General features: G+C 46.6%; 2 protein-coding genes across 2 annotated transcripts in view; both read right to left on the bottom strand.

Moving 5' to 3' along the window:
* Positions 1-1,615: 1,615 nt before the first annotated feature.
* On the bottom strand, positions 1,616-3,236 carry EAH_00014910 (hypothetical protein; the record flags this gene model as incomplete). Its single annotated transcript, XM_013394197.1, has 4 exons — positions 1,616-1,667; positions 2,044-2,135; positions 2,902-3,009; positions 3,234-3,236. 4 exons carry the CDS (start codon positions 3,234-3,236, stop codon positions 1,616-1,618), a joined length of 255 nt encoding a protein of 84 aa, XP_013249651.1.
* A 5,259-nt stretch (positions 3,237-8,495) lies between these two features.
* EAH_00014900 (hypothetical protein, conserved) overlaps positions 8,496-11,313 on the bottom strand; it is a gene marked incomplete at both ends in the record, with an annotated part of 3,451 nt that continues 633 nt past the window's right edge. Inside the window, 5 exons of the mRNA XM_013394196.1 lie at positions 8,496-8,957; positions 9,398-9,427; positions 10,073-10,240; positions 10,629-10,675; positions 10,996-11,313. The exon at positions 10,996-11,313 is cut by the window's right edge and continues 44 nt beyond it. Coding sequence (XP_013249650.1) covers positions 8,496-8,957; positions 9,398-9,427; positions 10,073-10,240; positions 10,629-10,675; positions 10,996-11,313 — 1,025 coding nt within the window. The remainder of the gene's footprint in view (positions 8,958-9,397; positions 9,428-10,072; positions 10,241-10,628; positions 10,676-10,995) is intronic.

The raw sequence follows: 11,313 nt of genomic DNA, 5'->3' as shown, positions 1-11,313 counted from the left end.
GAAGGCATCTAAATAAATAAATATATATTAAAATATATATATATAATATATATATATATATATATATATATTATGTGGATATATTCACCATATATGAATATAAATATGCATGCATGCATGCGTTTGTATGCGTCTGCATGCATGCATGCAAGAGCCATGCATGCATGCGAATCTGTTGGAGGTAATTCAAAGCCCCAAAGTGTTGCATGCATGCATGGCAGTAAGTACCGGGTTAAACCAAGAAAAAACAAAAAAATATATTCTTAATATGAATAAAAGTAAAGGGGCTGCATGCGCGGGATCCCGCAGGCCAAAGCCCCAAAATGATTAATGCATGCATGCAAAGTATGCATGCATGCATGCATGCATATTTTGCATGCATGCGGTAATGGGTTGGATGCCTACAGAAAACTCGAAAGCCCCAAATTAAATAAAATAAGCAAAATATTGATACTGGCCGAACTTTCTACGAGTGCATGCATGCATTTATATTATGCATGCATGTATATTATATTATGCATGCATGCACGTATATTATATTATGCATGCATGCGTAATATACTTGCTTGCAGAGACATTAAATGCGAGTGTGCTTGCTTAATTTAATAGCTAATAGGAAATGCAAGTAGTATGCATGCATGCCTTTGTTGCATGCATGCATGCAGATTATAGGTGGGAGTATGCATGCATGCATGCATGCATGTAAAGGCTACTCTCTGCATGCATGCATGCATGCATGCATTAGGCGAGGGAAGCAATTTATGATTATTATCTATTTTGTCAAGAAGAGTAAAGGCCGAGAAGGCCGGGGTGCATGCAATTAAAAAGATAAATAAATAAATCTGTCGCTTCGAGGCGGAAACCCCAAACCGCTGCAGGCAGACACCAGCCCCATTCTGCATGCATGCATGCATTATGCATGCATGCATGCATTGTGCATGCATGCATGCAGAATGGTGAGAAAAAAGAGCAAATCTGAAGGTTGTCTATCGGTAATAAGAACACAGACCGCTGCTATTGCTGCTGCTGTTGCTGCTGCTGCATCTGCTGTTGCTGCTGCTGCTGCTGCAGCAACGCGAGATAAACCCGCTGCATGCGGTATATACACCGCATGCATGCACCTGCTGCTGCGCCGTCTATACAAATCCATGCATGCATGCATGCATGCATGCATGCATGCATCTAGCTTTGATGTCTGAGTGTAGTCGGGAACGCAAAGAAGCGAAAGGAGACAACTCTGTTTGAAGAGACGAAGCTGTCTCCGTCTGTCTCCTCGACTCGCGGTGGAGGAGGGCTTTGGCTATAGTTGTGCATGCATAGGGGACACATCTAAACAAAAACAAACAAACACATATAAATATATATATATTTATATATATATATATATATATATATATATTTATATATATGCATGTATATGTATATATATGGTTAATTATATTTATTTTTTATTGTACTTATTCTATAGCGTTGTGCATGCATAGGGGACACATCTAAACAAATACAAACAAACATACGAATATATATACATATATATACATATATAAGAATAAATATATAAATTTATACGCATTATACACATATACATTATAGATATTTTTATTATGCATGCTATCTATAAGACAGAAAGAGAGACAGAGAAGGAGACAGCGACAGAAAGAGACAGCCTAGATCATAAACCCCAAACCCTAAACCCTAAACCCTAAACCCTAAACCCTTGCTTACAGGGCTTCTACTGAACCAGGTGTCTAGGCAGCTCTTATGGAATATATGTCTGCAGGGTAAAACCCTAACAAGAGCAGAGAAGGTAAACTCCTCAAAGCAAATAGCGCAGCTGCACATACACCCCAAACGCATGCAGCAAAAAAAACCCAATGCATGCATGCACTGACGACCTTTTGGGGCTTGGCTGTTTGCATGCATGCATGCATGCAGGCAAACAAACAAACAAACCCCACAAACGCATGCATCGCTCCTCCCGTACTTGCATGCAAATATATGCCTGCATGCATACAAACCCTAAACCCTAAACCCTTTGCTTACCCTGACTCAATAAAGCTGCTTAAACCCTTTGAGGAGTCCTGGCGATCTTTAGAACTCCTCTCCGCCATTTCTATCTCAGAGGCACCGCCACCCTGAACATGAAAACCCTAAACCCTAAACCCTAAACCCTAAACCCTAAACCCCCAAATCCAAACACTAAAACCCCAAATCCAAACCCTAAACCCTAAACCCTCACGTCCAGACCCTAAACCCTAAACCCCCAAGCATAAACATGAAGCCCCCTAAACCCTCGCCCTATCCCCTGACGCCCCTAAACCCTAAACCCTAAACCCTAAAAACCAGCAGCAAAATAACCCGGTGAGCAGCAGCAGCAACAAAGAAGGACAAAAGAAGCATCAAAGCAGCAGCAGCAAACTAAAACATAAGAAGAAGAGAGCAGCAGCAAAACCTTAAAACCACTTACTCTATCTGCCCGTATGCTGCTGCTGTTTTGTGTCTCCTCGTTTCTTGCTGCTGCTGCTGCTGCTGCTGCATGCAAACCCTCTGCTGCATGCAAACCCTCTACGACAGCCCCATAAGTCTTCGCTGGACACCAGCTGTCTATACGCCGCAGAAAACTTGGAGGCTGTACACACAAACATGCATGCATGCAACAATGCATGCATGCAATAATAATAATGCATGCATGCATATTGAATGCATGCATTAGTGCATGCATGCATATTGAATGCATGCATTATTGCATGCATGCATCTTGCATGCATTTTGAAGGAAATGCTGCGGCGTTACTCTTGCTTCAAAACCTCTCCCTAGGGACAAGGGTTTAAAGTTTAGGATTGAGGGTTTAGGGTTCAAGATCTAGGGTTTAGGGTTTAGGGTTTAGGGTTTAGGGTTTACTTCGGGCCTGGGGGTTGGCCTCGGGATCCGATCCCCGACATTTCGTGCCTCAAACTCTGCGAGGTGATGACGACGACTAAAATAGCGAGAGAGCGAATAAACCACCGTCTGCATGCACAAACCCTAAACCCTAAACCCTAAACCCTAAACCCTAAAGTTTAAACTCTATTGTCTAGAATACAACACCATGAAGCAGCACCTCTCATAAAAGAACAGCAACCCTCACCACCACCCCAGCAGCAAAAGCAGCAGCAGCAGCAGCAACAGCAGCAGCAACAGCAGCAGCAGCAGCAACAGCAGCAGCAGCAGCAGCAGCAGCAGCAGATGCTCACCATAATAGCGAAGACAAATATCCAGTTGATGAATTCCTCAACATCTTCTAAACCACAAACCCGCACGCACTCCAGGTGTACAGACACCGCATGCAGCAGCAGCAGCAGCAGCAACAGCAGCAGAAGCAGCAACAGATGCAGCATCAGCAGCAACAGTGCAGCACATGCCACTGACATTTCTCTACGCATGCAGCAACGCAGCAGCAGCTGCTGCAACAGCAGCAAATCCACAGCAGCAGCTGCTGTCAGCTGCTGTTTCCGCAGCAGCGCGGGCAGCAACAGCAGCAGCAGCCGCAGCAGCAGCAGGGGTTACCTGGAGGTTGCTGCTGCTGTCGGTGGTGTGCTGCTTCATGAAGAAGAGCTGAGTTGCTGCTGCCGCTGCTGCTGCTCAGCAGCGCCAGTCTAAGCCACAGCTCCTTCACAGCAGCAGCACTTCCGCTTCTTAGAGAAGGAGCAGCAGCAGCAGCAGCAACTATCCAGCTACAGCTTGCTGCAGCGGCTACTCCTACTGCTGCTGCTGCTGCAGCACCACACAAACAAACAAAACAAACAAACCCATACACAACGAAACAACAGCAGCAGCAACAGCAACAGTAGCAGCAACAGCAGCAGCAAAAGCAGCAGCAATCGCAACTGCAACAGGGACGCTGGCAGCAGCAACAGCGAAGACGACAGAAACAGCAGCAGCAGCAGCAGCAACAGCGAGAAGGCCAGCAGCAGCCGCAGTAGGAACCCTAGCGCTGGGAATAGTAGCAGCAGCAGCAGCAGCAGCAGTAGAAACAGCAGTAGCAGCAGGAGAGAGAAAGAATTGAAGCAGCAACAGGGAGACAGCTGCATGCTGCTGCTGCTGCTGCAGTTAAGAGACAAGCAGCACTCAGACTTACAGGGGCGCCAGCTAGCTCTCCTCATCCCAGTAGCTGCTGCTTTAGAGTCAGAGTCTGCTGCAGCAGCTGCTGCAGCAACTGCAGCAGCTGCTGCAGCAGCAACTGCAGCAGCAGCAACCGCTGCTGCGGCTCAATCCGGAAAGGGAGGAGAGGCAGATCGCATCACCTCCCCCAGCAACTCCAAGCTGCTGCTGCTGCTGCTGCTGCTGCTGCTGCTGCTGTTGCTGCTGTTGCTGCACTCGCTGCTATTGCAGAAGTGTCTCCTTCTGCTGCTTGCTACTGCTGCTGCGGTGTTCCTTCGCTGCTGCTGCTGCTGCTTGTTGCTACTGGTGCTGCAGCGCTCTGCTGCTGCTGCTGCTGCTGTTGCAGGCCCGTGCTGCAGCTCTCTGTTGCTGCCACCGCTTCTGCTGCTGGCGGCTGCTGCCGTTGCTGCTGCTGCTGCCTTTGCTGCGGTCACTGATTATTCCTGCTGCAGCAGCTGCTGTGGCTGCTGATGACAGCTGCTGTCTCCTGCTGCAGCTTATACAAAAGCAGCAGCTGCTGCTGTTGCTTGCTGCTTCCCTCTCAATAGGGGCCCCTGGGCAGCCCTAGCTGAGTCTGCGGCGATGGCAGGGGCCCCGGAAACCCCCCGGAGATTTAGGGGTTTAGGGTTTAGGGTTTAGGGTTTAGGGTTTAGGGCTTAGGGTTTAGGGTTTAGGGTTTAGGGATGATACCTTCAGGATCTCAGGAGAAGAACAAGCAAAGAAGACTCAAAATCAAATATTATTAGCTGCGTCAGGGGCTGTGAGTGCAGCTACAGCTGCTGCTGCTGCTGCTGCTGTTGCTGCCGCATGCTTCAGCAGCAGCAGCCGCAGCAGCAGCAGCAGTAGCAGCAGTAGCAGCAGTAGCAGCAGCAGCGCTACAAACAGCAGCAGGAGCAGCTTTCAGTGAGATTAGAGAGAGGAATTTAATAATGTGTTTAAGGTTTTATAGTAATAAGAAGAAGAAGCAGCAGCAAACAGCAGCAGCAGCTACGGTGTACGTGCAGCGGCTGTGTGTACAGCGCAGCCCTTCCGGTGTCTATGCAGCAGAAGAATATATAAATAAACAATTTTATTTTTATTTCTATTAATAAAAAACAAACAACAACGGCTTCTTACTCTGTCTCCTGTCTCTCTCTTCCGCATATAACTAATAAACCCTGCACCGCAACCACCTCGAGGGTTTAGGGTTTAGGGTTTAGGGTTTAGGGTTTGGTGTGTGTTTATTATGCCTCCACCGGCGCAGGTGTTTGTTTACTGCGTAATTAAATATTTTATCTTTTACTCGTAATTGTTGTAGTTATAAACAAAGCAAAGCGAAACAGATAAAGTTTATATATAATATATAATATATATTATATAAATATATGCATATCTATATATTATATTGTTTATATATATTATATTGTTTTATAGATCAGCAAACAAGCGCATTTCCAGCAGCAGCAGCAGCAGCAGCAGCAGCAGCAGTAGCATCAGCAGTAGCAGCAGCAGCAGCAGCAGCAGTAGCAGCCGCAAAAGCAGTAGAAGTAGTAGTAGTAGCAACAGCAGCAGCAGCAATAACAGCAGCAGCCTGGACAGCAGCAGCTGCTGCTGCCGCTGCGGAGACTCAGCCTCTTAAAGAAATCTTGTACAGAAGTGTTTGTCTCTTTAAATTTATTTGCGTTATAACGCTGCAGCAGATGCTGTCTCTTAAAAGAGACTGTCTCTAACTCATCCCTGCCTGCACCATTTGTCTCTTCTTTGTCTCTCTTTCTCTCTCTCTCTCTCGCTGTAAATATATATATATATATATATATAACAATATATATATATATATGTACATATATATATATATATATATGTATATATATGTATATGTATATTTATATATATATATATATATCTGTTTAAATAGATTTTGTCTCTGTCTCCTTAAGGAGACTTTGCTGCTGAAAGGAGACACCACTTATTCTCGCTAAGCAGAATCTGTCTCTTATTATCTCTGTCTTCATATTTATATAATATATATATATATATCTATATCTATATATTGTCTCTGTCTCTTTAAAGATATATTGTCTCTATACAAATTATATTTAAAGAGATAGAGATATATTGTCTCTACCTCTTTAAAGATATATTGTTATATATATATATATATATAATATATATATACATATATATATATACATATATATATATATATATATTTAAGTAGAATTTGTCTCTGTCTCTTTAAAGATATATTGTTATATATATATATATATATATATATAAATAGAATTTGTCTCTGTCTCTTTAAAGATATATTGTTATATACATATATATATATATATATATGTATAAATATACATATACATATATACATACATATATATATATATATATATAAATAGAATTTGTCTCTGTCTCTTTAAAGATATATTGTCTCTGTAAATATAATTGTTTTTAAAAGGAGACTCTGTCTCTGTCTCTCTGAAGAAGAGTCTGTCTTTGTTTGTTATAATAATAATATATTATATCTGTCTCTTTAAGGAGACAGATATACTAACTGTCTCCTTTAAAGGAGCAGAAAATAAATAAAAAGAGACAGAGACAAAGAAGAGACAAAACAAATAAATTAATTTATCTAAAGGAGACAGGTACCAAGGCCGACAGCCTCATAAATAAAATAATTTATCTGCAAACACAGCACAACAATATACACCTCAGATAAGAGAGACAGATAAAGGAGACACATTAAAATAAGAGAGACAGATAAAGGACACAGACTAAGAGAGACAGATAAAGAGACAGATTAAAACAAAAAGAGACAGATAAAGGAGACAGATTAAGGCAAGAGAGACAGATAAAGGAGACATATTAAGACAAGAGAGACAGATAAAGGAGACATATTAAGACAAGAGAGACAGATAAAGGAGACAGACTAAAATAATACAGCTAAAGGAGGCAGCTAAAGGAGACAGCTAAAGGAGACAGAGACAAAGAAACGACAGATAACAGAGACAAAGACAGAGCAAGAGAGACAAAGAAGAGAAAGTTGAAGGAGACAGAGACAAAGAAGAGACAGATAAAAGAGACAGAGACAGAGAGACAAATATAAAAAAGAAAGCAGCACCTTATGTGAATGTCTCCTTCTACGACAGGTGGCGAGGAGACAGTTTGTTAGTGCTTACCTTCAGGTGTCTCCTCAGCTTTCAAGCGTCTCCTCGCTGCTGCTGCTGCTGCTGCTGCTGCTGTTGCTGCTGCTGTTGTTGCTGCTGCTGCGAGGACGCAGCGTGGCCTTCTAGAAAAGTTATAAAGGCAACAGCAGCAGCAGCAGACTGATCTCCTGCTGCTAGCGGCAGCAACTCTCTCGGGAAAGCCCCCAACTCAGCAGCATAGTCTCGCATGCACAAGGGGCAAAGCTGCAGCAGCAGCAGCAGCAGCAGCAGCAGCAACAGCAGCAGCAGCAGCAGCAACAGCAGCAGCAGCAGGAGAGGCAGGAGCAGCAACAGCAGCAGGAGAGGCAGGAGCAGCAACAGCAGCAAGACACAAGAGCAGCATGTGCAATAGGGTCATAGAAATATAAAAGGAGACAGTAAAAGACAAAGAGAGACAAAAGGAGACAGAAGAAGACAAAGAGAGACAAAAGGAGACAGTAAAAGACAGATAAAAAGACAGAGGGAGACAGAAAAAGATAGACAGAGACAAAAAGAGACAGAGAGAGAGAAAGAGAGACAAAAGGAGACAAAAGGAGACAGAAGGAGACGGATAAAGACAAAAGGAGACAAAATAATAAAATAATAAACCACGCCAAGACCCAAAGACACAGAAAGGAGACACAGAAAGACAAACAATGCAACAAAAATTAAAACAAAAGGAGACAGAAATTAAAACAAAAGGAGACAGAAATTAAACAAAAGGAGACAGAAATCAAACAAAAGGAGACAGCGAGAATAACAAAAGGAGACAGTGAGAATAACAAAAGGAGACAGAAATTATAATAAAAGGAGACAGCAAGAATAATAAAAGGAGACAGAAGGAGGGAGACTTACAGGGCTTCTGTCTAACCAGGTGTCTATACACCTCCGATGATATATATGAAGACAGGGTAAGACGCGAACCAAGCAAGAAGAAGAAAAAGCTTCGAAGCAAATAGAGCATCTGAGGTGTACAGGCAGCAGAGCAGCAGCAAACACATCAACACATAAATATGTACTTATACGCCTCATGCTCATGCTCATGCTCCTGTTGCTGCTGCTGTTGCGGGCTGCTCTTGCTGTTGCTGCTGCTGGTGATGCTGCTGTAGGTGATGTTGTTTCTGCTGCTGCTGCTGTTGCTCCTGCTGTTGCTGCTGCTGCTGCTGCTGTTGCTGCTGGGTGTTAAGTGTCTCCTTACAGTGCATTCGCATCGTCTAAAGGGCTCTCCTTTCCTGTGCCTTCTAAAGGAGACACATGAGGTTGTGCTGCTGCTGCTGCTGCAGCACCTTCTGCTGCTGCTGCTGCTGCAGCATTGGCATCAGCAGCTGCAGCAGGAACTGCAGCACCCGCCGAACCAGCGGGGGAAACAGCAGCAGAAGCAGCAGCAGAAGCAGCAGTAGGAGCAGCAGATGCACCACTAGCAGCAGCAGGAGCAGCACTATCAGCAGCAGCAGCACTAGCAGCAGCAGCTGCAGGGTCGTGTTCCTGCAAGCCTAGCTCAAGATCCGGCTGCTGCTGTTGCTGCTGCTGCTTCTGTGGCTGCTGCTGTTGCTCCGGAGCTGCTGCTGTTGCTGCAGCAGCAGGAAGTCTGCTGCTGCTGCTGCTGCTGCTGTCATTGCCTCGTGCTGCACCAACCAACTCCAGCGTCTCTCGCACCTGCAGCAATGATAGCAGCAAAGAGAGGTATTTGTATGTGTTGCTGTCTCTGTTTGCTGCTGTCTCTGTTTGCTGCTGTCTCTCTTTGCTGCTGTCTCTATTTGCTGCTGTCTCTCTTTGCTGCTGTCTCTGTCTTCTACTGTCTCTTTTTGCTGCCCCTTTTTTGTCTCCTTCTCCCTTCCCCAGCCCCCCAGGTGTCTCCGCAGGTCGCAGCAGCAGCAGCAGCAGCAGCAGCACCAATAATAGCCGCAGCAGCAGTAGCAACAATAGCGGCAGCAATAGCAGCAACAACAACAGCGGCAGCAACAGCAGCAACAACAACAGCGGCAGCAACAACACCAACAGCGGCAGGAGACAGACAGACAGCAGATGCAGCAGCAACAGCAGCAGCAATAGCAGCAGCAACAGCAGCAGCAGCAGGAGGGACAGCTCCTCCTCACCTTCTCGTAGGGCTTCGCCGGGCACCAGTTCTGTGTGCACACACAAACCCTAAACCCTAAACCCTAAACCCTAAACCCTTAGCCATCATGAAGCTGCACTGCACCTCTACTTCGCCTTGCTGTCCTTGCTGCAGCTTCTAAATTGTTACTGCTGCTTCTATTGCTGCTCCTACTGCTGCTGCTGCTGCTGTTGCTGGTGTTGCTGCTGCTGCTGCTGCTGCTGCTGCTTGCCTCTAAGTTATGCTCCCAGGCCTCCCGTTGCAGCAGATTGCCGAGTCGAGGTAAGCCGATCGCCGACAGCAGCGCAGCAGACTGCAGCAGCAGCAGCAGCAGAAGCAGCAGCAGCAACAGCAACAACAAGAACGCAGCAACGCAATGAAGGTTTGTCTCCGCGGAGCAGGATTCAGCCTCAACGCTAGCAGCAACAGCAGCTGCAACAATAGCTGCAGCAGCAGCAGCAAGAAGGTGCGGCAGCGGCAACAGCAAAAACAACAGTAACTGCAGCAGCAGCAGCAGCAGCAGCAACAGCAGCAACAACAGCAGTAGCAGCCGCAGCGGCAACAGCAACCACAGTAACAGCAGCAACAACACCAGCAGCAGCAGCAGCCGCAGCAGAAACAGCAGCAGCAGAGGCAAGAGCAGCAGCAGCAGCAGCAGCAGCAGCAATGTGCGAACCTCTTGTTCGAGTTGTCTAAGGAGGGCTACATGCTGCTGCCTCCTTTGCTGCGCTTCTCTCTCCCTGTTCTGTTGCTGCTGCTGCTGCTGCCTCTGCTGCAGCTGTCTTGCTTCTGCTGCACGTTGTCTATGCCGCGTTAACACCACCAGAATCGATGTCAACGCCGTCTGCAGCAACAGCAGCAACAGCAGCAGCAGCAGCAACAGCAGCAGCAGCAGCAGCAACAGCAGCAACAGCAGCAGCGAGAACACGGAGATGGTGAAGCAAAGGACGCTGGCAGTAGCTGCGGAGGAGAATCAAAATGCTGCTGCTGCTGCTGCTGCTAGAATTGCTGCTGCTCCTAATATTGATGCTGCTACAATTGCTGCTGCTGCTGTTATTGCTGTTGCCGCTGCTGCTACTGCGAACAGTCAGCAGCGGGGCGGGAAGGAGACACCAAAACAGAGACAGCAGCAGCAGCAGGAAACAGAGATGAAGAAGCAAATAAAAGAGAGAGAGAAGGAGACAGTTTAAAAACGAGCAGCAGATACACCGCAGCAAGTGCAGCAAACTCACAATAAGAGCGAAGACAAACAACCAAATAATCAACTCCCCGGGATCGTCTGCTCCACACAAACCCCACACATATCCTGCTGCCTGCAGCAGCAGCAGCAGCAGCAGAAACAGCAGCAGCAGCAGCAACAACAACAGCAGGAGCAGCACCTGCTGCTGCAGATGTTGCTGCTGCCGCAGTACAGCGACAGCAGCCTCAAAGGAAGCAGCAACAGCAGCAACGCCGCAACAGCAGAAGCAGCTGCAGCAGCTACAGCAGAAACGTTTGGGGTATTAGGAGCAGCAGAAGGAGCAGCAGCAGCAACAGCAGCAGCAGCAGCAGCAAGATTAGCAGCAGCAGTAAGGCCTACTCATTCTCTACAACGCCGACCCCTTTCTAAAGCCCTCGCTGCTGCCCTGTCGCCGATTGCATATTTCAGCTGCAGCAGCAGCAACTGCAGCTGCTGCTGCTGCTGCTGCTGCTGCTCCGCTCCCTGTGCCTCGATAAAAGAAGAGGCTGCTGCAGGTGCTATACCTGCTGCTGTTGCTGCTGCTGCTGCTGTTGCTGCTCCTGCTGCGTTTAACAAGCCCTGAATGATGTTGCTGCTGCACCTCGAGGCTACCTGGCGTGTGGTGCTGCTGCTGCTGCTGCTGCTGTTGTTGCTTCTACAGAGGGGCTCAGGGGTCACCCGCTCGCTGCTGCTGCCCC

The sequence above is a fragment of the Eimeria acervulina genome, genomic scaffold (genome assembly GCF_000499425.1).
Source record: "Eimeria acervulina Houghton genomic scaffold, Eah_scaff88, whole genome shotgun sequence".
Lineage (NCBI taxonomy): Eukaryota > Apicomplexa > Conoidasida > Eucoccidiorida > Eimeriidae > Eimeria > Eimeria acervulina.
The sequence above is the reverse complement of the archived record's forward strand: the minus strand, read 5'-3'. Positions and strand labels throughout refer to the sequence as shown.